Genomic DNA, 27,434 nt, shown 5'->3' with positions numbered 1-27,434 from the left:
AGCACTGTTAACACTTGTATTACTGAAATATCTGAGTTCTGAGGACGTTTCTCGGTTCTCAGGACTTGCCAACCATCAGAGGACCATCAGCCAACCTTTATTATGCACATGCCTGACAGAGAAGCTTTGAACTTGCTGCTGTATTGTGCATTTAGACAGAAGCCTTATATTTCCTGGGTGTGACTGTATATATGGTGTCACCACAATAAATCAAAATATATCTCTCTCTAAATATAATATGATATTGTTTATAATTTCTGTATGAATATATTATTAATATAATCCAAAGTGACATTATAGATCAGTTAGGCAGTGAAGCACTACAGGTTAATAGTAGGTAGACATAAACTAGGAGACTGCATGCTGGTCAACTCCAGCATTTTTAGGGTTAAACCTTGGGGGTGGAGCCTGGAGTGCCCCTTCTCTACCCCTTGCTTTCTATCACACCTCATTCTGCTCATGAAGAACAGCATACATAGCTGATGGGCTGAATCAGATGTTGTAGCACATGATCACCACTAGATGGTGTGGCAAGGCTAGGTTTGAATATTTCTGCATTACATGAGACGGAGCCTCTTTAAAGGTGATACAGGGAGGCTTGCAGGCACTAGAGAGGTGTGTTTTGGGTGGCGCCTTAAGTGCAGGAGCATGTTGCTTTCAGAGTCCACCGACCCCTCCTCTGAACCCGAATTGGGGTCCTAATCTTTGGGGCGTCCTCCATTGATGGATCCCTGAAATGGACAAGTTTCGTGAGGCTGACGTCGTTATACTCTTCAACCTTGCCGTAATCCTCATATCCATCCTGGTAGTCCATGGGGGGCAAGTAGGACCCCGCAGAGTCCGACCCTGCATACTGGTAGTCATAGTCATACCGGTTCCAGGAGTCCAGTGAAGGCAGGTAGGACTCTGCAGAGAATGACCCTGGACCACTATCAGGGCCCCTCAAAATCCTCCAGGGACACTCTCCCCCGTTGTGATGGCAGGGAGTGTTCCCACGAGGATGGAGGATTCTTCTGCATGGATTGGGTTTGGGTGGCTATGCTGCTTCTTCCTCTTGGCTCGAGGCATCCTTCAGCGGTCGATGTTTCTGTTATGTGGGCAGTGAGGCAGGATGCAAAGACAAGCCATGGTTCACACGACACATACGTTTATTAACACACGGAACAAAACAAAACCAAACATGAAGAACATTAAGCACTAACACTATTTACAAAGTAACAGGCAGTCTTAACACACAATGAAGCAGTTGATACAGAGCATAAATGAAGACTGACTTGCATACAAGCACTTAAATATACATGCTAATGATGAGAGATAGGTGTAACACATAATAGAATAAACAAGGTGAGGCCTGACCAGGTAGATACATACGCGCACACACCAATGGGACGTCACATTGACATGGGGAAGAGTCAGGAGGAAGGGGCCATGCTGTAACACCATCAACCTACTTTATGCATAGATCAGTCCATGGCTAAGAATGGAAATTCGAGAGAGTGGTAATAAAATTGTAAAATTACATAAATGTTTTTAAAATTATAGTAGTGATGGAAAGTAACACAATTTAATAGCTTTGTCATGTTCTGTAATTGTTTTGTTTTGCAGCATTTCAGGTTGTAGCAAAATCCTTTAGGTATGCTAATGTAGATTATCTAGCTGTGACAAGTGTGAAGAGTCATTTTTATTAAAATAAATATATTTGTTTGTTTTTTATATTCATAAGGTAAAAACCTTCAGAACTGCTGAAGAGTTGAAGAGTGTTTCATTTCGCTCTGAAAAACATTATTTATTGATTAATACAGTTACATGCAGAACATGTCATGAAGCATACCCATTTTTAATCAATCATGCTATATAAATGTTTGTTAATGAGTAATGTAATGTGACTGCACAGAAAGTTACCTGTCACTTGTAAATATGTTGCATTGCTGAAGGAAATTAAGTCTCTTGGCTGAGTGAAACAGTAATAAAGTCCTGAATCAGTGTGATTAACTGCTTTTATTGTCAGAGAGATGTTCTGGGAGTTTACAGTCATCACAATTTGTTTACTTTGACAAAATAGCAGAGGCTGGGTGGAGAAAATATTTTGTAATATTGGCATGAAATGTAAACTGGCACAGAACTGTCTGTGTGCTTAAACCAGTATACGTAAGTTAATGTTGTTTGTTCACTCTGGTACCAAATGGTGACATCATCACCAGGTTCTGCCACCAATATTACAGTGTCTGAAGAGCCCAGAGTCACTGGGAGCAAATCTGCAATACAGAAAACAACAAAAAACATAAATCAACCCAAACTATCTTGAGTGGGACAATACTCTGAACATCAAGTTATTTCTTATCATTTAAAATTTTGTCTTTGTCATCTTCTCTATTTAATAATGTAAATGAGATTAGTATTACTTACCAACGCCATGGAACAGGAGAAACAGAAGCAATATACAAACCATCCCTGCTGTCAGACATGAAGAGGAAATGTGACTGGTCATATCAAACTCTGCTTTATATAGTTGGATGTGTGGCTTATGCATTAAATAAAAATTCATAAACTACAATAATTTCAGTGGAAAATAATATATGTATTTTGCAACACATGAATAAATAGATAATACACAAAAAAAGGGATCACGTCATACATTCATACAGTATTACATACGTTCCTGTAAATAAAGTCCCTTGCCATATTGTGTCATGTGGTCACAGGTCTTCAGTGTCACTGCTGTCAGCCAGCATCATTATAGATGTGGTAAAGACAAACACTACTATAGCTTGTCTTCATGACCTTTAATACAAGTACAGGTTGAATCTAAAAGTCCCATGGGATTGATACACCGCTCAAATGCAACAAAACATACAAAACATTTGTAACATGAATGCAAAACATTCTTTTATGTGTAGAACTGACTTACAGCCTAGAACCCTGCATAAGATTATTGTATTTGTATTGTCAGTGATGATTTCAGAGTCAGAGGATCAGTCACAGTGATAGTAATGGGATGAGGGGATCAGTCACAGTGATAGTAATGGGATGAGGGGATCAGTCACAGTGATAGTAATGGGGTGAGGGGATCAGTCACAGTGATAGTAATGGGATGAGGGGATCACTCACAGTGATAGTAATGGGGTGAGGGGATCACTCACAATGGTATTAATGGGATGAGGGGATCAGTCAGAGGAATGAAAAGGAGTTGATGGGCCAGTGAAGCATGTTCACAGTTAGTCTGTATGGTCATGTCTAGTGGTACATGAATGCCATTCTTCTCAGTCCAGGTGTGAGTACGAGTACAAAATCTTTTAGTATTTACTGATATCATACCAATACTCATATCAAGATAGATAGATAGATAGATAGATAGATAGATAGATAGATAGATAGATAGATAGATAGATAGATAGATAGATAGATAGATAGATAGATAGATAGATAGATAGATAGATAGATAGATAACTTTATTAATCCCAGAGGGAAATTAAAAATATAGATAAAAAATCTGCTTTGGTCCTGTCACCAAACAGGAAACACATTTCTAACATGGACCAGTGAATGAGTTGAAATGTACTGGAATGTTTAAATTTAAGTGTGAGTTCATGTTAACATGTGTCCTTCAGTTTAGATAAAGATAAATACACAATATTAACTTAATTCACGGGGCTTGGTATTTGGGCTCTGCACATTACAAATGTGCCAAAGTCTCTCACTGTAAGTGACTGACTTGTTATTTTCACTGAAATAGGGTGGTCTGTAGACATTGTTTAGCTAACATTTGCTGTAGCATTATTTGCTGCTGTATGCTGCTATCAGTGGAGTCCTTGTGCTCAGTATAAGGACAGTATAAGGTTTCTTGTATTCCAGGAAGAAGGTTTCTCATGGTGCTGTTGCCTCTGATCACATTACCAACATCTTCTCCTGTGTACTATAGATGGCCTAGGTACCCTGTACTGGTGTGAGCTGTTAAACATACACACAGGAGTGTGGGTGTTGTGTGTATCAGTGTGAGCTGTTATACCCCTGTAAAGGCAGGTGTGTGGGGTCTTGTATGTGTCACTGTGAGCTGTTATACCCCCATACAGGTAGGAGTGTGGGGTGTTGTGTGTATCAGTGTGAGATGTTATACCCCTGTACAGGCAGGATTGTGTGGTGCTGTTTGATGAAACAGCCTGCAGTTGTTTTGTGATGTTAAATGGACATTTGCTGTTAGAAGCTGAGCCACCAGCATCTCCCAGGTTTGTCCACCAATGGCATGTTCCACATAACACATATGTTGATGATGTCCTGGTCTGTCTGTTTGTTTGTTTGTTTCTATGTTGCCATGGTGGTCATGCTAAATTTAGTTGTTTAACCAAGCTCAGGTTTTTGCTGTGGTTAGTAGCTTTCTCACCACACTCCCATCACAGCTCAGGGGTGTGTTATGTTGGAGTGGGTGGGACGTTCACAAGACAAAAGGTTTTCCATTAGAGCTCTTTAGTGAAGGTTTCAGGCCATTTAGTTCCAGCACCCCAACTACCCTAATCGGTTCAGTGCTGCAGCCTGTAATGATTCTCTAATACTACTGTGCTGTGCATCAATATAAGAACAAGCAGCTTGATTCTGATTGGGTAATACAATAACTCTTTATCGACTACAATATGCCTACAGTACCCATATTTAGGATTGAAGTAAGTTATTTTCAGCCTCTCACATCTTGTTTTAATGTTAGAGCACCAAGTGCCCCTTGCACCACTGTCAGTTTCAATGCCACATGCATGGAAACTCGAATCCCTGTCATTCTAGAGACAATAAGACCATAGAGACCAACTCCAGAAATCAGCTGAACACTGGGGCAAAACATCAGAAACAAACAAGTGCCCAGGTGACCATAAAGTGTGGTATATACCAAGGAGATGCATCAAAAGGTGTGGTGAATATACCAAGGAGATGCTTTATAAAGTGTGGTGTATATACCAAGGAGATGCACCAAAACGTGTGGTGTATATACCAAAGAGATGCATCATAAAGTGTGTATATACCAAGGAGATACATCATATAGTGTGATATATGCACTGTCCCCACTGCTGTTCACTGATCTGTTTTAACAGATCTCCTCAAGTGAACTTTGTGATCAGTAAACATTTGCTTGTGGAAGTGAAAGGAGTATCTAGTGAGAACAGAAATCGAGTGGTTTTGATGCAAAGTGTGAGGAATAAACTGGGGGTCCATGTTGAGGTTGGAAAATATTTAGACCACAGTGTGTAAAAAAGCAGAATGGCTAGAATGACTGCTATGTACACAGCCACAGCCTTTGATGTGCTTAAAAGTGTTTGTTTGTTTGCTGTTCATGCAAAGACATGCACAGACAGACATGCACACATGCCTACAGATCTGTTTCCATCACACAGTGCCGTGAACAAAAATACATAAAAGACCACAGCTAAATTGCAGTTCTGTTTGATATTAACATGGTAATTAATAAATGGAATATTTGGGATTCTGATCCAATACAAAAGCATTACAGATGAATGCATATTGTAACGGGATGCACCCCCCACCCACAAGTCATGTGGTACGGCCTGCCGTGTGCGGCAGAGTACAAACTCTTGTTTGTAGCCACACCCCCGTGATGGCACGCACCTGCACAGGGTTTAACATTGAGTGTTTGTTAGTCTATTTAAACCACTGTCAGTGCGTGCCTTAGTGTTGGTCATTGTTTGTTAGAGTCTGAGTAGTATGTTAGTATTCATGTTTGTGTAGCCATTATTATTATTTGTATAATCTATGTCAATGTTACAGTCTTTATCATTAGCGTTGGTGTTTATGTTTACTGTTAATGTTATGTGTGAGTGCCACTATTGTCCTATACGTTTAATGTCATTAAATGTTGCACATAGTCAAGGGAGTCTGCGCGTCCTGTTCCGTGCCCTGCGGCACTCGGGCCATCACACATATTCTCTCAATACAGTCCATAAACATGGATTCACAAGTTGTACATCATTTAATCAGCCTTACTTTACACAGAATTCTGCCACTTTGATTACCATAGTATCCCCCAAAGTACTGTAAGCATCTCCAAACACTAAGCCAGACAGCAATACACAAACATGTACGTCCATGCTACAGCATCCATCCACCAGCTATTTAACATGTGGTGATCTGGGTTCTATCACTGGAACATAGCCAGGAGTCCCCAAGATCATGACTGACTGTGCTTTCATTGGGTGGGAAGGATGGGTTAGTCATGCTCTCTCTAAGTTTCAGTTTACTTTACATGTTCATGCTGCTGTAATCCACTGAGCTAGTTAGTTTGTACTAAATGCAGTATCTTATTAAGAGTATATTTAGAATGTAGTAGTTTACTATTATTCTTCTTGTGTGTTTATAGACCATATCAGCACACATCACATTATATCATCATAGTATTTTGTTAGGTCAGTGATACTGTGGTGCATATGATTTTGGACCGCCAATCGCAAGGTTGTGGGTTTGAATCTCAGCTCTGCCATGCTGCCACTGTTGGGCTTTTGAGCAAATATTTTAACCCTCTCAGCTCCAGGTGTGCTGTACAATGGCAGGCATATTCTCTGACACCAGCTCAAAGAAGCTAAGATATGCAAAGAGAAACATAACATTGTACAGTACACATGTACAAATACAGTATATATATTTATAACCAAATAAAGGCATTCAATCTGGCCTAAATCCTAATCTAGCAGCATACAAGCATATTAAACTACACTGCATTATACTCAGTTGTGAGCATTACAATTTAACAAATGTCAGACTGCACCAGGAGAAGTATTGCATTCTGTCTGGATGCTCTGTAATCATTCAGTAAATGAAGTTTATTCCACACTGACTGTTGTGTTTTCCTGGGCAGGCCTTCCCAGTTTGATGTCTATCTATGATTAAGTGGGGACAGTCTTTAAAGTGAGATCAAGAAACTTCCCCTACAGAAGTCATGTCCAGCACCATAGTACTTTGATGGAAGGGACCTTGGCCTTCCTCTGTGGCTCTGGAGGTCTTAAACTCCATCAGTCATGGAACTCTGACACTGAGCCACTGAGCTGGTCCCAGGTTTCTGTGTGGATCATCGAAGTCCCAGGAGCCTTATGGCCCTATGAGGTGTTTCACTTCCATCTCCAGCTCTGGGAAGACCAGCCACATTCTCCAAACAGGAAGCAACATGGATCACTTCCAGGGGTGATTTATTTGAAGAGTTCTGTTAGTGTCAGACACGTTACTGTTGCAGAAGTAACTTCGGTTGCTATAGCTACCGGCTCTTTACTAATGGCTCTGAAGCCCCAGTCCTCCTCACTGCTATGAATAATCATTATTTGCTGGAGTCTTCTGTGAAGGTTCATACTAAAATGATATATGCAAATTAAAAATGAATGAAAAATGAAAGACACACTAACATAAATGGATTTACTGATTCAAACTGACAGTTTTCTTTCATTAATTGGTTTCATGGGTAAAGTGTGAATGTCACATTTTTGTAAGTACCTCTTCCTAGTCATGCAGTGGTAATGCATCATCAAGAAAAACATTCACCCTGGTCTCAGGCTCCATCCATCCTCACTGTCAGACGCATTGTGTCATTTTACAGTTCTGGATATTTTGGATTTATTTCACTGTTTTGTCCTGAAAATTTTAAATCTGACTGGTTATACAAGGTACTGAAGTGCCCCTCAGATGGATAAAAAAAACCTCGCAAGGTGGTTGTGTATTTATTTTCATATTGGTAGCTTCAGTATTCTCTTCATGTGAATGAAAGGAGTTGAACTGTTCAGCTCCAGGACTCTATCCATCCTCACCCTTAGGCATTATGTTGCTGCAATGTTATAGCTATACTGGATATAGTCCACACTTTTGGCCTGAAAAATAACATCTATACCTGAAATACCTGCCAGTCAGCTGGAAAAAGAACAAGCAACCAGGAGTGTTTGAACTGCTCTTAAGTAGGCAGGAGGACAAGAATGGAAATTCACATCATTTATCCCTCTGGTGGCCCTCTGCTGGTCCTCTCCCTAGTGCTTACTAACACACCTCATTCAGCTCAGAAGGACTTAATACAAAGCTGAGGTGCTGAATCAGGTGTTGTGGCACAGGCTTTCCACTAGATGACGCGCCAAAGCAGCATTTGTTTATTTCTGCATTACTTCTGTTGAAGGTAACATTTCCTGCTAATAAAACAAAACGCTTATGAGTCTAAAAACATTCAGATCCTCGCAAAGAAAACAAAATCCACATATACATACAAAATGTGTTTTTGTAACACATATGTTGTTATATTTCACCAACAAATGTGACATTTTAAGGCTGATGTTAAAACCTGTAAAATATTTTCAAATATAATGATTTTTTGCTACTAAACTTGTTTGTACACACAGCAGGGAAGTGAAAGCAGTTACTAGTTCATTGTGAGACATTATCTTTTATGTTTGTTACATTGTACTGTGTGCCTTGTAGCTGTGCAAATGCATTCAGAGAGCATTAGCTAAAATTCAGTTTCTGTGGTAGATAGTAAACTGTGATTTGTTAACAAATATAGTGCCAGTTCACCTGTTTTTAAAGGGGAAAAGGCCTGTGATGGTTCAGCTGTTGTCTGCCTTTACATAAGCTGACATGTCTGTCCAGCATGTCAAACCTGAAATCTCTGTCCAACCTTTCAGTTATAAACACACTATCATTTAAACACAATTTTTCTTTCAAAAATTGTACACTTCTGTTTGTCTAATATATTTTGTCAGTTACAAAAGCTTATAAAAGGCCTGACATAGTTGATCTCTGTTTTCTGCCTTTACATCTGCTAAAACCTGAAATGCCTGTCAAATCTTTCAGATCTATACACTGTGTTATTTATATACTTGTATATGACATTTTTTTTAGTAGTGTGAAATGCATGCTGAAGTTTGTTGACCACAGAGATATGAAAGCTTCCCTTCTGTTCTTCAGCTGCATGCTGAGAAAATGTTGCCAGAGGTCACACTGTGTCATTTACACACTTGTTTTTGTCTTTTCTTCAGTTGTGCAAAATGAGCTCTGGTGTATTTTAACCACAGAGATGTGAGAGCTTCCATTCTGTTCTTAGTTCAGTCGCAAGCTGAAAAAATGTTGCCAGAGGCCACATTTGAATATTAACCACCAACCTGGTTTATACACAGATCAGTGCAGGGGTAAGAAAGGAAGTTATAATGGGAGTTAGTAGTGTACATAATTTACATAATGTCATGGATCGCTCGCCTCCTGCTCGTTGTTCCACTTGGGCCACACACGTTACACATAAATGTTTTGAAAATGGAAGTGACAATTACTTGCACATCCATTCTTTCATTTTTATTTAGATACATTTAATACATTTATTGTTTCACTTTTTATCTGAATAAATTCTCATAATGTTCATAATGGAACTAAACCAGTGACTCTAGACCTACATATTCATAAGAGAAAATGATAGCAAATGTCATTCCTGTATATGTAACACTGATTAATGATTTCTGTGGCATTCTCATTTCATTAATAGCAGAATGTAATGCAATAAATTAATGTGCAAAACAAAGAAATCAGTAAATATAATTTACAACAAATGTATTACAATATCTGCAGAAAATGGCTCTCTCAGTAAATCTGTATTAAACAGTAAACCTGTAAAGTTTACATATGTGATTATGGAAAGAGAAGTGAAGAGTGTAAGTAGGAAAATTGGTGTTTGGGTGTTTGTCATGCAGCAAGCAGTGTGTGAAAATGGCTGGAGGTCATAGTCTCATAGGAGACCACAAAGACCATGATGTACTGAAGCCAGACACACACATGTTGCCAACACTCTTTGTTTCAAATATGATGTTACATCAAAAGTAATGGACTGGAATATGTTGATATGAAAAATGAAATATGAAGATCACTTAGTAAAAAAATCACCTGATAATTCTTGTTGTTTCTCTTTTTTGTAGAAGACCAAGCCTTCCATTTGTCTGTTTGATTACGTCTGTATTTATTCTGCCTCAAACAGCAACAAAAGGGCTTTAGAACAATCACTTTTAGAACAATCACTACTGTCTCCTCCACCAGATATACTGAGCAATGCAATTTTTTAAAGTTAATTTTATTAATGTTAGGACATGTTTAGAAGTTAAGTCTACATGTCTCAAGTAACATTCAATTTTTAATTTTTTTTTTTTCCAAAGGTGACAAATGTATTTTTTTGAATAATCATAGATTTATGATAAAATTCCCGATTATTTACATTGTGAATAGAAATTAACTTACGGTAGCTTGGTTTCAAAATTTTCTGTTACTTTGAACAGAGAAATCAGATCTAACCTCTAACACTTTAGCAAGTGCGATGAGTCAGTAGATATGAAGTAACTCATGTTGTTTTCACATAATATAAAGCCTTTTCATATGATTTAATACTTATTTCATGAAATTTACACCACAACAAATCAAACTGGGCCTTTTCTGTTTGGAACACATTTATATGTGTATCAGTCATCATCATAACATCATGTTTTAGTAATTTAGCTCACGTAAAAACATCCGTGTAAACACACACACACACACACACACACACACACACACACATTTTTAATATGTATCATTTACCCCTCTGCTTTAAGCATTTTATTTAGTTATAGAGTGAACACATGCTGTAAAAAAAAAAAAAAAAGAAAAAAAAATACATTTTTTTTTTTTTTTTTTTTTTCTTTACACTATGAACAGCACATTACCATGAATATAAGTAACATACTCTCCATTGTTGCACTGGTCACATCAACCTCCCAAATTAATCCAGTTTGTGGTACATCACATTAACTGCTCAAATGCAATTACAGATCTTCAAATAGTAACTGATGCTTTTGTGTTCGAGGACACAGACACTTTTCTCTGGTTGTGTTTGTCAAAACTAGAGAGTACAGATATGAAAAATATGGCAGAGATCACAGCCTCTTATGGCTGTTGTTGGTTAAAATAATTAACTATGTAAAGCTGTTCCAAACAATGAAGGAATGATGTATAACTTTGTTCTATCACAGTACACTGCTAGTGTCTTACTGAAGAATACACAACCTCAGTGTCCACCACTTCAGTATGTCTCCCTGATTTCTTGATTTTCTTTTCAGAAAACTGTAGAGCAGCATATTTAGAATCTTGCTCCTGCAATAGTACAAAAAAACTACAACTGATGATAAATTCTTTTATCAATGGTGTATTCCTTTAATCAATACTAATATCCAAATTCACTGTATTATTATAGTCATGAAATTAAATCTGATTCTTTATATATTTTATGATTCCTTATTTGTAAAAGTGCTACTGTTCCAAAACCTTTCTAATTTGATCACAATTAGTTAGACTGCTTTTGGAGAAATTTAAGAACATGTTAAATAAATCTTCTCCTAAATAAATGTGTTCTTTCTTTTTCTTTCTTTCCATATATATGTGGGTTTCAAATATCATGTATTTTCATAATTACCTCTTTCTTTTGTTGTACTTTATCGTCAGTTTCTGTAAGAATCAGTCAAAAGAACTTAGCTCTATTATTAATATAACATTAACAATATAACATAGTTTTTTAGTTTTTGTTCTGAGTTGTATTTTTGAACATGCATAAAATCTTAATGGATCAGTTTTAAACAGCAGTATCAGCTGTACCGTCTTGGTGTTGTTTTCTCCTCTTCAACATGACTAGAAGAACACTGATGAGAATCACAATCACACCACCGAACACCACTGTCAGCATGAAGTAGACTTTGGAAAAGCAGTGAGCTTGAGAAGAGATTTAAAGAAAGGAGTTATTTTTTATATCTGTACATTTGAATTTGCACTGAATTTCATCTACGTCTTTCAGTTAATTATTTACAATCAAATTTTAAACAGCAGAATATAAACACTGAAATTAAGAGAGGATCATTCAATATATGATTATGAATGAATATTAGATCACAAACCTACAGAACTGGTCTTGGATGGTGTTTCACTTTTCTCTAGAAAGCAACAACAACAAAAAACAGTTTAATGATTTATTAAATTTCATGTATTTAATATTAACCATAATTTTACTTCTCTATAGTGCATAACTATTGATTATCAAATATGTCATATAAATATTGTAATGTAATGTGATTCTTTTGCACAGAAAGTTACCTGATCAGCTAAAGTATATAACAAGATATAACAAACCTTCTTCAAATTTTCTTTTGAAATGTGTTTCATTTCGCTCTGAAACAAAATGTTTTAAGTGACTATGACAGTCACATGATTCAATAAAGGACATCACAATGCGGAATCATCATTAAAACAACATAAATATCTGTAAATGAGTAATGTAATGAGATTCATCACAAAATGTTACCTATCACTTGTAAATAAGTAGCATTGCTGAAGGAAATGTGAGTGCTTCGCGGAATGCCACAGTAATACAGTCCCGAATCAGTATAATTCACTCCAGTTATTGTCAGAGAGGTGTTCTGGGAGTTTACAGTCATCACAATATGTTTACTTTGATTAACAAGAGAACAGGGTCCTGATGGATAATATTTTAAATACAACTGGCACGCAACATGATGTGGCACAGAATGATCTGTTTGCTTGAACCAATATATGTAACCTGGTTCTATCTGGTTATACTGGTTCCAAATGGTGACATCATTACCAGGTTCTGCCACCATTATTAAAGTGTCTGGAGAGCCCAGAGTCACTGCAATCAAATCTGTAACCCATAAATAAACAAAAATAGAAATAAACATGAACTGTCCGAGGGGGGCAGTATAAAAACATTCATCTGAAAAAGTATAATCTTTATGACTTCTTCAAAACAATAAAGTTGGTTCTCTCTATTTAATGTAAATGAAATGAATATTACTTACCCGTGCCATGAAAAAAGAGAATCAGAACTGAAATACAAGCCATCACTGTTATCGGAGTAGACACGAAGAGGAAATGTGACGTGAATAAAAATGTGCTTTATATTGTAGGAGGTGTGGCTTATACAATACTAAAAATGAGTCATCATTTTTGTGTAAATATAAAATATGTAATTAATAACAAATAAATAAACAGATCATAATAGACTTTGACAATAGATAATAAAGATGAAAATAAATAAATTTCATCATTAATTAATGTCCCCAAGTGCTCCTGTCAAGACTTGGACAACCTTGGTTTTAACTTTCCACATTCTATATATATTTTTTTTCTCTTTCTGACTCTAGTATTTATCCAATGTATCATCTTCCTTCATTTATAATATTACTACCATTTTGGACTATCATACTTACCACCACTGCTGTTTTTCTGGTAGTTATCTATTGATTATGTGTTTAGTTCACTGTGACTTTGTCTTAAGTCTGTCTCTTAAATCTCACCAAAGCTTAATTTTGGAATGATTGCTTCTACAAACATTTGTGAAAGAATGGGTGACTCTCAGGAACTCAGTGAATTCCAGTGTGGTACCGTGATAGAATGCCACCTGTGCAAGATGTCCAGTCGTGATATTTCCTCTCTATCAAATATTCCACAGTCAACTGTCAGTGGTATTATAACAAAGTGGAAGTGATTGGGAATGACAGCAACTCAGCCATGAAGTAGTAGGCCACGAAAAAGGACAGTGGGGTCTATCACATCACCAAGCGCAATGCAAAGCATCGGATGCGGTGGTGTAGAGCACGCCGCCACTGGATTCTAGAGCAGTGGAGACGTTTTCTCTGGAGTGATGAATCACGCTTCTCTGTCTGGCAATCTCATGGATGAGTCTGGGTTTGGTAGTTGCCAGGATAACCGTTCTTGTCTGACTGCATTGTGCCAAGTGGAAAGTTTGGTGGAGGGGGGATTATGGTTTGGGCTTGTTTTTCGGGAGTTGGGCTCTGCCCCTTAGTTCCAGTGAAATGAACTGCTAATGCTTCAGCATACCAAGATATTTTGGACAGTTTCATGCTTCCAACTTTGTGCACCAGTGCACAAAGCAAGGTCTATAAAGACATGGATGAGCGAGTTTGGTGTGGAAAGAACTTGACTGGCCTGCACAGAGTCCTGACCTTAATACATATAAATAAACATTTTAGTATTCATCTTTTGGCACAATATCTGCTTAGTTCACTACAATTTGTCTGACTCTGCAGGTCTCACAAAAGATTGGTTTAGTTTTTTTCACAATTCTCTGTGGCTCCTTGTAAGATGTTCTCCTGTATTATCCCCGCTGGACCGTCTAAGTGGCTCCATGGTACAGTTTGCTTGTCCAGTGTGATGCACCCCAGTTTCCACAGATTCCACCGATGATATTGAGTGCTTGTACTTGTGCTGCCATAATTAGTGCCCCTGGAACAACATTAACCCTCCACCTTCTCTCTGGTTCCTCAGGTGAACTTCTGTAATCAGTCAATAATAAACCAGTCATTGGAGTGACAGGGGTATCTACTGAGAACAGAGCTCAAGGTTTTAATGCAAAGCGCAAAGACAGGGTCCACACTGAGGATGGAAAGCACCCAGACCTTGGTGTGCAGTATGAATAGAAAAAATAGCTCTTAAGTGAGCAGTCCAAAACCTTTGATGTGGTTAAAGGCCTTTGTGTTCATGCAAAAGAAAACGGTCAGTGCACAGATAGGCACACGCATGCACACAGAACTGTTTCCATCACACAGTGCTCTAGACATAAGGGAGCAGTGTGAGTTTGTAACATTAACATAAATAAAAAATAAAAACTTCAAACATCATCAAATATTATGCAGTGAACATCTCTGACATGGAAATGAATTGAATTAATGTTAAACCATGTAAAACAAAAATAAATAAAAATATAGTTTTTTTTTTTTTTAAGGTAAAAATGAAACTTTAAAAATAAAAATGCTATAACCTAAGTGAAGTACAAGTAACTACTGAACAAGATGCATAGCAGTTTTAGGTGTTTGTAGTTTTGTGTCTGTAGAACAAAATATGTCTCTGATGTGTGATGTCACTGGAGAATGAAGACATATTCCTGATTGGTGACATATGTCTGCCCCCTAGTGGTAAAGAGATGCCTTCTTGAAACTTGACCATAATTGACCAGCTTTCTAACTTTGTTTTTAAGTGTTTTTAAAGTGTAATCTTGTCAGTAGATAATGTGTAGTGGCCACACCTGTGAAATACAATAACCAGAATCTCCAGCTTCTATATTTGACATTTTTAGCATTTGGCAGATGTGCACCTTTACCTCTGTGCCCATGAACCCCAAGATCTGCACCTTTAATCTAACCTTAAAAGCAAATTTCCAAAAGCTTGAGTAAACAAATATGTTTTCAACCTGGACTTATGAACAAAGACTGTGTCTGAGTCCTGAACAATGTCTGGAAGCTTATTCCAAAGCTGCAGAGATTTGTGTGAAAATGTTCTTCCCCTGCTTTAACTTTCAGCATTCAATACATCCACACAACTGAAAGTCCTGGATCTGTCCCATAATCCATTGCAGTTGTTCATGATCACAGCTGATATTTTTCCTCACCTTGAAACATTAGACCTAGCTTTCATTAATGTCAGAAATTACTTAAGAAATATCAACAGACTCTACTTAAGTGGATCACCAATGGCAGCAAAGGAGCTGAAAATGTTGCTGCAAACCTACTCTGGTTAAACTTAGTATTTTCTACCTAGGGGAGCAGACAGTGAAAACCCTTATTAAAACTGTCTGCCTGATCAGCTCACTTAGAACGCAACATTTGCAGGTAAACAATATCAGTTCAACATCAGAGAATGAACTAATGTACTGGATGTGTCTAGAAACAATATCTCTAACATAGCAAACATAACAAAACCGACATTTAAATCAATGAGTAACCTCCAAAGCTTGGATATGTCCTATAACAAATTGAATAACGTTCCTGCTGACATCAGAAATCTGTCCACCTTGGAGGTTCTAGACCTTGCCTACAATTCCATAACTACTTTAACATGCTCAGACTTCACCAATTTAACACAATTAAAGAAACTTCAGATTTACAGAAATCCTTTGACCACCCTGGAACGATACACTTTTCAGTTTATATAATTTGAAGAGACTCCTTCTTGGCTCAGGTAGACTGTTTACTTTAAAAGGCTATTTCATGAAGGCTCTCCCTAATCTAGAAGATTTGGAGTTAGCACGCAACAAACTAAATAATATCCATCTAAGTGATTTTGTGTGTTTGCATTTGTGGAGGAAAAATCAATTGCACTCGAGTCAGATGTGCAGATGAGTGAGTTTTATTGGTTCTGTCCCTTATGCACTGAGGGAGAGAAGCCTCCAACTTGACTCTCACACGGGTTCATATACCGCCATCATTCCCCATTGTTCTCTCATGAGCTAATCTCGTGACTCCAGGTGCCAGGCCTCTCAACCGTCCATGAACGTTCTTTCCTGCTAAAAACAAGTTGTTACTCCCTACTGCTGCTCCCCTGCCCAGCAACAGTTAAGCAATAACTGTCATACTCCATCACTTCTCTATTCGCATTTCTTGCGGACTGGTCAAGATGAGGGCAAAGGTAACATAAAGGTCACATATTCCTTATCTCCGCCATTGCCGGTTCCCAAGCGCCGGATGCGAAAGGAGGAGGGTTAGGCGCCGGGCCAGCAACCCGGCCCTGTAAAAACTTTTACCGCTACGGAAACAACAAGAAGGCATTGTTGGGATACAAAGGAGCCGAAGCACATGAGGTGGCTAGCAAGAATGACAATAAGATGCTGTATCGCATTGTACGAGAGTTGACTGGGGCATGGAGCAACTCAAGTGCACCCATCAAAAACAAGGACGGGATGTTTCTGCTCACCAGAGAAGAATAAGACGCGCGCTGGGTAGAACACTTCAAGGAAACCTTGAACCAGCCCACCCCTGCCAATACCTATGACTTTGGTGCCACACCGCCACCTCCAGACCTGGTTACTATCGAGGAAACTAAGGTGGCTATTCGAACACTCAAAGCCAACAAAGCACCCGGCCTAGACAAGATAGCACCGGAAATGCTAAAGCACGGTGGAGACGCAATTGCAAACACCCTCACAGTGCTACTCAACAAGTGCTGGCAAGATCAGAGCGTCCCAAGTGAGTGGAGGAAAGGAGTAATCGTTAAACTCCCTAAGAAAGGCAATACCGCCGACTGCAACAATTGGTGGGGCATTACACTCCTCTCGGTTCCTGGGAAAATCTTCTGCAGCGTTCTATTATGGCGCCTACAACAAGCAGTGGACGAAATTCTCTGGGAAGAGCAAGCCGGATTCAGAGCGGGCCGATCGTGCAGTGAGCAGATTTATACGCTTCGTATTATCATCGAACAGTGCGTTGAATTCCAGCGCCCCCTGCTCATCAACTTTATCGACTTCAAAAAGGCTTTTGATAGCGTCCACAGGGGCTCCTTGTGGAACATGTTACGAGCCTACGGTATTCCACAACGGTTTGTCAACGCCTTCCAGAACCTATATATCAGCTCTAGCTGCTGCGTCAGGACAGACGATGGCTACACAGACTTCTTCAACATCGAAACCGGAGTCAAGCAAGGATGTATCCTTTTGCCAATTCTCTTTTTGCTTACAGTCGACTACGTCATGAAAAAGGTGATGATGAGCCCAGTGACTGGAATCCCTTGGACAAATGGATCTCATCTCACTGATCTCGATTTTGCAGATGACATTGACTTGCTAGCGAATACGAAACTGGCTCTACAATCCATAACAACATGCCTTGAGGGCGAAGCGGAAAAGGTTGGCTTGCGCATTAACACAGACAAAAACAAGGTCATGCGGGTGAATCGTCAAACCAAGGTGCAGATAACTATTGGGCAGCAAACGGTGGAGGACATCGACGAGTTCACATATCTCGGCAGCATAGTATCCAATAATGATGGTGGCTCAGAAGCGGACGTTCGATGTAGGATCGGAAAGGCGGCGGGTGTGTTCCAGCATCTACGCCGCATCTGGTCCTCAACAACAATCAATACAGGAATCAAAATGCGTCTGTACTCCAGGATCGTCATCCCAACCGCCATTTACGCCAGTGAAACCTGGAGGAACACAAAGAGGATCGCCCAGAAACTAAACGTTTTCCATCAACGGTGCCTCCGCCGAATATTGGGTATCTCGTATAAGGACAGAATTACCAATGAGGAAGTTCTTCAATGGAGTGGATTGCGGAAGCTGCAAAGAAATCATCACTGAACGCAGAATGCGCTTCGCTGGTCATCTCCGACGTCTTCCAGACAAACGTATCTGAAAGGCAGCTGTACACTGGACACCGACAGGAGGAAAGCGAAAGGCCGACCCAAAACCACCTGGAGATCAACCTTCATCTCCTACCTAAAAACTATTGACATAAGCAAGCATTAAGCATTTTTCCTCACAGAGCAACATCAGAGTTTTCTGTCAATTTCTATGAATTTCTAAGCATATTTATAAATATGCATAGATGTATGCATACTGAACCTAGAGTGCTTCTAGCAAATTCTGTGTATTGTCGCAGAGCTGTTTTTTCTTTTTCATGTCAAATAGATAGTTTGTTATTACAGTCGAATACAATGTGCAGTCCATAGTGAGATGAAATGATATTTATCCTGAGTCATAGTTTAATTTGGGTTAAGTTGTGGCTGGATTTCAGCAACTGGATTCGGACAAAATCATTGCCATCATTCCACATTGGCACATTAGCCGAATGAAAGTAGTGTGGGTTAAGACCGGGCCATCACTCATTTCCCATCTGTGTAGGAAGCTGGAAAAAACAATGAAACAAATGCCAAAAAGCAGGCTTAACTAAATAGGAGTTAACACTAACAAGCCCAACTAAGAGTTAACACTAGCAGGACCTGGGGAACTATTTTGTGAACTTCCCCAACTAGAAAACTATGTAGCTCAAGGTGGGCTTTAAACCACCACTCTCAGGGATACCAAGCCAGCACAGTAACACTAAAACTGATTTGACCACCTGTTCACAATAGCCAGAAATGTATCTATAAAAAAAAGAGATCTCCCATCCTCTAAATAAGCACCAGGATATGAAACACAATGATTTAGTTAGCAATTTCTTTCACAAAATAGAAAGGTTTTATACAGTATCTTGTATTGGTTAATGTGTGCCATTAACCATTCAGTTAGGCTGTGAAGCACTACAGGTTATTAGCCATAAACCAAGAGGCTGCATGCTGGTTAACTCCAGCATTGTCAACACTAGCATTACTGAAATTTCTCAGTTCTGAGGACATTTTTTTTCGTCAGAGGATATTTCTTGGTTCTCAGCACCTGCCAACCATCAGTGGACCATCAGCCAAATTTTATGTTGTAAATGCCTGACAGAGAAGCATTAAAGTAGTATATTGTGCATTTAGAAAGAAGCCTTATATTTCCTGGGTGTGACTGGATATATGTTGTAAAATGATTTACTGTTCCACTCCTGGTCTGTACATTTCATTCCTAAAGACTGCATAGAGCTATTGCAATTGCTGGTGGATACTATGAAGGAAAATTTACATTTTACATATGAAACACAGTCATACAATCATTTTGAAATGTGTCTATACATAAGCAACGGTATTAAAAATGAAGTTTTTATTATTTTTCCAAAACCTGTACATCTGTCTTTGTTTAACATATATTGTCAGTTACAATATATTATTAAGTGGTAAAGACCTGACATATTTGATCTGTGTTTTATGCCTTTACATCAGCTAAAACCTGAAACATTTATAAAACCTTTCAGTTAAATACACTGTCATTTATACTGGACATTTCTTTCAGTAGTCTGAGATGTATTTTAACCACAAAGATGAGAGCTTCTATTCTGTTCTTAGTTCAGCTGCAAGCTGAGAGAAATTCACCAGAGGTCGCAGTTGAATATCAACCACCTGTGATGTGGGAGGCGAGGCAAGATGCAAAGAAGAGCCGTGGTTCACACGACACAGACGTTTATTAACCCACAGAACAAATCGAAACGAAACACGAAAATTAAGCACTAACACTACTTACTTGACACTTTTATCCAAAGTACCTTACAATTATGAGCTGTACTAATGCTTACATTATAATTTTAGTTAAAAGTGGTAGGGTTGCTTTAATTTTTAAATTAAATTAATCTGGGTTTAATCTCTGGGTTTAATCTCATTGTGAGTTTAGCATTTAATTTACCAATGTGGAGCAAATTAGACATAACACATGCTGCCAAATGATATTAAAAGAAAATAAATAATTGTTATTATGACTTTGTGATACATACATCTATACTTTCACTTTTATCTAATTAAATACATCTATTGTTTTCATTTTATCTGAATAATGACCCATGGGGGTCCAAGTAAAACTACATCTACAAGTGACTGCAGATCTGAAAGTGACTGGATAACAGGTTTTGTGGTATTCTTATCCCCAACATCTCATTAAGTCATACATTAATGCATTAAACAAAACGATTGGTGGATATTATAGTATAATGAGTTATTTTTTATTAAAATAAATATCTTTGTTTTTTTGTATTCATAAGGTAACTAATTTATCAAGTAAAATGATCTGATCTCAATTAAGTCTGTCACGTCCACAGAGCGGAGCGTTCCCCGTTTCCCGGGCAACCTAGCCCGGGTTTTCGTCAGTCTCTATGGTTCCCTGTCTCCTCCCTTTTAGTCTCCAGATGTTCCGAGTTTGTCCCAAATTGTAGTATTATTTAAACCACGTTCCTAGGTCATTTTTTGTCCGTCATAGTTTCGGTAATGTGTCTTTCATGGTTTCTGTTTAGTTCTCGTTTCTCCTCACTCATTGTGTTTCTAGTAAGATCCCGTTTGTCCTCGCTCCTATGTGTTTAGTTAGCTCTCATTTGTCTTCGCTCATTTGTGTTTTCGTTATCTCCTGTTTTATCTCGCTACTCATTCCTCGCCCCGCGTTCTCATGTTTTCTCCTTGCACTCTTTGTTTAGTTTCCCTTGCTACCTGTTGCTTTTTTTGTTTAGTTCTGTTACGTGTATCTTCGTCGTGAATATTGTTTGTTTATCTTACGTAGCCCGAGTCTACGTTATTCCCGCTTGTCTGAGTCTTTATGCTCATCGTTTAGTCTTCCCTAAGTGTACACCCCCCTTTTTCCTGTTCCCGTACTCACATTGTTAGTCTGTTTTCTTATGTTAACCTGTCTGTTCTGTTTTTTTTTTCTGTGATTGTTTGTTTGTTATTAAATCTCTTATTTATCTATTTATTTCTTTTTGTTTATTTATTTAATTCTATTTGTCACTCTCAATATGGCATCTCTCGTTAGTTCCGTTCCGCATACGATCCAAGGCGCCAGCACCTCGCAAGTGTGTTCGAACATCATCCCACCCCCGTTACAAAGTCACCATCCCGGTGTCACTGAACTGTGAATGGAAGTTCACCAATGAGAGTTTGGTTCCTGAGCTTTCTTGTAAAATTGACATTTACACTAGTTCTCACATCTAATGCAATATGAAGATGGTATAATTAGCAAAATATTTCACACTACAAAAATATTCCAGGCCCTAGGCCCGTTATCTTCAGTTATCTCACCGTTTGCACAAATCGATCTTCTTGTTAAAGGACAAAGCTTTCATCTGTTTGTTCTATGTGGTAGTTATGCCAGAGACAGATTCACTTCTCCATTCTGTGCATTTTTTAAACAATTAATTGTATTAATATGAGGATCAAATAATGAACTGAATAAGTCAAGGTGCAATTTTAATTAAAATAAAAATATCATTTTAACAGAGGCAACGAATTTATCATGTTGCAAAATCTGAGCTTAATAAATGCAAAATCCCATTGTCATTGCAGTGTGATTACAGGTTATCAGAGCTTGGTTTGTTCACTTTCTTTTAATGTGGTTATTGAAATTATCAATAATTCATCCACATATATGATCATACTTAAGTCCTAGAGAACTTGATATTTTCACATGATGTAAAGACCTTTCATGTGATTTATTACAACAGAACATTGCAGCAAAAACAGAGCACAGAGAATACACTTTAATAAAAATGGAGTAAAGAATCCAGTCACATATTTCATCTTTTCAAACATCAAATCAAAACAAGACAAAGCATTTTCTCTTTGGAACACATTTTATACATATGAGCCAACACACAAATCAAGTCAATAATATAGCTAAAACAGATACACATAAAAGAAAGTGTATTTACAATTGTAATGTCGGTGTACCCACATTTGTGAGACACCGTATACATTTGTACTTTTCTTGTACTTCCTTGTTTTGTAACAAAATGTTTTTCTACACAAACACAGACAAATACAAATAAAACCAAACCATAAAAATAAACAAAAAAGCAACTACTCATATTTAAAGGACTAAATAGTCCATTTTAAAAATACAAAAGGATGTGCATAAAGTTAGATTTTAAGTCTTTAGCTCCATTGCTGAAGTGTTTAACCGTAACAATAAATTAACCTTTTGGTATGACAACTGGGTCTGTGGATAATCTGAACACCTCTCTGTTTAAAGGGTTTTGTTTACAGACTGAACACAAGCTGGCCCAAAATACATGCAAAAAATTAAATTCTAGATCAGTAAACTACAGGTATAAAATGTGAATCAGTGTGAATATAATAACTCACCTTCCACCCTTGTATTGGTCACATCAAATCCCCCTGGGTTAATCCAGTTTGTGACACATCACACTCAGTGCTCAGTTACAACAGTGTTTAAAGATCTTCAAAACAGCCTCTAATGTTTTTGCATTTGATGACACTGACACTGTTTACTACATGCAAAACTACACTGTTTACTATATGTACAAAGTAAAGCTACATGATGTGTGATTACTATTCATGAACTACTGTGTTAATAATGTATATAAAGCTGCTCCAAACAGTGTAGGAACAGTGTATAACCTTGTTCTGCTCCAATACACTGTTAGGGTCTTACTGTAGAATAGACAACCTGAGGATCCACCATTTCACCATATCCCACTACCCTATCAGAGAACTGTACAGTACTACGCAGTTCACTGAGTTAGGATCCTGCTCCTGTTAAAAGTCAAGATGTAATAAAAAATATTAGTCACATTAAAACAAGTAACAGAGGAATTAATTAACACTGTGTAATGTTTTTAAAATTGAAAATAATGATATATTATGTTATATTATTTCCTTAACTGTTTAATTGTGTAGCTATTTCTGTAAATTTAAGAATAGCACACCAAAATCTTTCCCTTTCAAATGTAAAATAATCCAGTGGCTGAAGATCTTTTAGTTTATAAACAGTGGAGACACTTTCTATTCTGACCCACAATATGCTACAATGCTTCTTGTTATGTATTTATTTGTTTTGAATATTTACTTGAGTAGAATTTAATCTTGTTTGTCTATTTGATCTATGTAATCCTATATAATTCCTTCATGGTAATTGTAAACTAAAGCACACTGGTATTTTCCTAGAGTTTACATTTTACCGAGTTAACACAAAGCCATATTTCATCAACTCTATTGTAAATTTGTGTGGATTTCATGCATTTTCCATGTATGTTCAGAATTACCTCTTTGTGTTGTTTAACTTTAGAGCCAGTTACTGTAGAAAACAAACAAAATAGTCAAAGGAATTTAGCTGTGGATGTAGAACTGAGTGTAAATATTATATACATGATATCATATATGATAGAACAACATGATATGAGCATAAATATGAAGTGTGTGTGTGTGTGTGTGTGTGTGGGTGTCATATATATACAGAAGAGGTTAATGGATGATCTTTAAACAGCAGTATCAGCAGTACCGTCTTTGTGCTGTTTTATCCTCTTCAGCAAGACCAGAAGAACACCGATGAGAATCACAATCACAGCACTGAACACCAACGTCAGCATGACTACATCTGAAGAGCAGTGAGCTGAAGAAGATTAAAAGAATGTTAAGAATTATTCATTTAGAATGTTAAGAGTAAAGAGTTCTTTTGAAATCTGTATATGTGACAGCCCGATGTGGTTGATCTCATTCTTGCAGCTGATTCACATTTATGTTTTAAAAACCAGAATGCAAACAGCAAAATGAAGAGAGCATGATCCATATCCAATTACTTAAACAAAAAACAGAAAATGATCAGCAGAAGAAAATGAGAATACAAACCTTCAGAACTGCTGTTGAAAAGTGTTTCATTTCGCTCTGAAAAACATTGTTTATTGATTAATACAGTTACATGTAGAACATGTCATGAAGCATACCCATTTTTAATCAATCATGCTATATAAATGTTTGTTAATGAGTAATGTAATGTGACTGCACAGAAAGTTACCTGTCACTTGTAAATATGTTGCATTGCTGAAGGAAATGAAGTCTCTCGGCTGAGTGCCACAGTAATAAAGTCCTGAATCAGTGTGATTAACTGCTTTTATTGTCAGAGAGATGTTCTGGGAGTTTACAGTCATCACAATTCGTTTACTTTGATTGACAAAATAGCAGAGGCTGCTTGGAGAAAATATTTTGTAATATTGGCAAGAAATGTAAACTGGCACAGAACTATCTGTGTGCTTAAACCAGTATACGTAAATTGATGTTGTTTGTTCACTCTGGTACCAAATGGTGACATCATCACCAGGTTCTGCCACCAATACTAGAGTGACTGGAGAGCCCAGAGTCACTGGGAGCAAATCTGCAATCCAAAAAATGAAAAATAAACACAACCTGTTTGAGGATAACAGTATAAAAACATTCAGCCTTAACCATGAACACCTGAAAAATCATCTTTATCTTGATGACTTCTTCAAAACAATGTTTTACTCTCTCTGTTTCATAATGTAAATGAGATTAGTATTACTTACCAACGCCATGGAACAGGAGAAACAGAAGTAATATACAAACCATTCCTGCTATCAGACATGAAGAGGAAATGTGACTTGTCATATCAAACTCTGCGTTATATAGTTGGAGGTGTGGCTTATGCATTAAATAAAAATTCATAAACTGCAATAATTTCAGTGGAAAATAATATATGTATTTTGCAACACATAAATAAATAGATAATACACAAAAAAAGGGATCACGTCATACATTCATACAGTATTACATACGTTCCTGTAAATAAAGTCTCTTGCCATATTGTGTCATGTGGTCACAGGTCTTCAGTGTCACTGCTGTCAGCCAGCATCATTATAGATGTGGTGAAGACAAACACTACTAGAGCTTGTCTTCATGACCTTTAATACAAGTACAGGTTGAATCTAAAAGTCCCATGGGATTGGCACACCGCTCAAATGCAACAAAACATACAAAACATTTGTAACATGAATGCAAAACATTTTTTGATGTGTAGAACTGACTTACAGCCTAGAACCCTGCATAAGATTATTGTATTTGTATTGTCAGTGATAATTTCAGAGTCAGAGGATCAGTCACAGTGATAGTAATGGGATGAGGGGATCAGTCACAGTGATAGTAATGGGATGAGGGGATCAGTCAGAGGAATGAAAAGGAGTTGATGGGCCAGTGAAGCATGTTCACAGTTAGTCTGTATGGTCATGTCTAGTGGTGCATGAATGCCATTCTTCTCAGTCCAGGTGTGAGTACGAGTACAAAATCTTTTAGTATTTACTGATATCATACCAATACTCATATCAATAAAGATAGATGGATAGATAGATAGATAGATAGATAGATAGATAGATAGATAGATAGATAGATAGATAGATAGATAGATAGATAGATAGATAGATAGATAGATAGATAGATAGATAGATAGATAGATAGATAGATAGATAGATAAGATAAGATAAGATAACTTTATTAATCCCAGAGGGAAATTAAAAATATAGATAATAAACTGCTTTGATCCAGTCACCAAACAGGAAACACATTTCTAACATGGACCAGTGAATGAGTTGAAATGTAGTGGAATGTTAAAGTGTGTGTTCACATTAACATGTGTCCTTCAGTTTAGATAAAGATAAATACACAATATTAACTTAATTCACTGGGCTTGGTATTTGGGCTCTGCACATTACAAATGTGCCAAAGTCTCTCACTGTAAGTGACTGACCTGTTATTTTCACTGAAATAGGGTGGTCTGTAGACATTTTTTGTCTAACATTTGCTGTAGCATTATTTGATACTGTGTGCTGATAGCAGTGGAGTCCTTGTACTCAGTTTTATGAGGTTTCTTGTATTACAGGAATAAGGTGTTTCAGGGAGCTGGAGTGTGGGGTGTTGTGTGTATCAATGTGAGCTGTTATACCCCATACAGGCAGGAGTGTGGGGTGCTGTGTGTATCAGTGTGAGCTGTTATACCCCCACAGGCAGGGTTGTGAGGTGTCATGTGTATCAGTGTTAGCTGTTATACCCCCATACAGGCAGGACTGTGGGATGTTGTGTGTATAAATGTGAGCTGTTATACCCCAGAAAGGCAGGAGTGTGGGGTGTTGTGTGTGTCAATGTGAGCTGTTATACCCCCACAGGCAGGATTATGGGGTGTTGTGCGCTGAAACTGCCTGCAGTTGTTTTGTGATGTTAAATGGACATTTAACGCCACCAGCATCTCCCAGGTTTGTCCAACAAAGGCATGTTCCACATAACACATATGTTGATGATGATGTCCTGGTCTGTTTGTTTGTTTCTATGTTGCCATAGTGGTCTTGCTAAATTTAGTTCTCTAACCAAGCTCAGGTTTTTGCTGTGGTTAGTAGCTTTCTCACCTCACTCTCATCACAGCTCAGGGGTGTGTGATGCTGGAGTGGGTGGGACATTCACAAGACAAAGGGGTTTCCATTAGAGCTCTTTAGTGAAGGTTTCAGACCATTTAGTTCCAGCACCCCAACTACCCTAATCGGTTCAGTGCTGCAGCCTGTAATGAGTCTCCAATACTACTGTGCTAATACAATACTACTGTGCTAGTACTAATACTACATCAATATAAGACCAAGCAGCTTGATTCTGATTGGTTAATACAATAACTCTTTGTCGACTACAATATGCCTACAGCACCCATATTAAGGATTGAAGTAAGTTATTTGCAGCCTCTCATAACTTTTTTTTTTTAATGTTAGAGCACCAAGTGCACCTTTCACCACTGTCAGTTTCAATGCCACATGCATGGAAACTCGAATCCCTGTCATTCTAGAGTCAATGAGACCATAGAGACCAAATCCAGAAATCAGCTGAACACTGTGGGAAAACATCAGAAACAAACAAGTGCCCAGGTGACCATATAGTGTGGTATATACCATGGAGATGCACCATCAAGTGTGGTGTATACCAAGGAGATGCATCATAAAGTGTGGTGTATACCAAGGAGATACATCATAAAGTGTGATATATGCACTGTCCCCACTGCTGTTCTGCATAGGCCTGAATTTCACTTAACAAGATCACCAGTAAGACTGGATATGGACACAGATTCAGGAGTAGAGCTACAATCAGCCACCTCCAGTACATGAATAACACCAAGGTTCACTTCACTATGGAAAGGGACATATACTGAATCGTTATTCCTCCTGATTTACAGAAAGGACACTGGAAAGTCATTTGGACTAGAGAAGTGTGGT

The 27,434-nt window shown here is 37.9% G+C and overlaps 1 protein-coding gene across 1 annotated transcript; it reads right to left on the bottom strand.

Annotated features, from left to right (window-relative positions):
* Positions 1-10,478: 10,478 nt before the first annotated feature.
* Positions 10,479-12,888, bottom strand: LOC118241377. Its single transcript, XM_035526258.1, has 7 exons — positions 12,840-12,888; positions 12,326-12,682; positions 12,154-12,192; positions 11,922-11,957; positions 11,626-11,739; positions 11,447-11,478; positions 10,479-11,127 (listed from the first exon to the last, which is right to left on the bottom strand). Exons 1-7 carry the CDS (start codon positions 12,880-12,882, stop codon positions 11,014-11,016), a joined length of 735 nt encoding a protein of 244 aa, XP_035382151.1. The 5' UTR covers positions 12,883-12,888; the 3' UTR covers positions 10,479-11,013.
* Between the last annotated feature and the right edge of the window lie 14,546 nt (positions 12,889-27,434).

The sequence above is a fragment of the Electrophorus electricus genome, chromosome 5 (assembly GCF_013358815.1).
Source record: "Electrophorus electricus isolate fEleEle1 chromosome 5, fEleEle1.pri, whole genome shotgun sequence".
Lineage (NCBI taxonomy): Eukaryota > Metazoa > Chordata > Actinopteri > Gymnotiformes > Gymnotidae > Electrophorus > Electrophorus electricus.
Note: the sequence above shows the minus strand (reverse complement) of the source record. Positions and strands in the feature narration are given on the sequence as shown.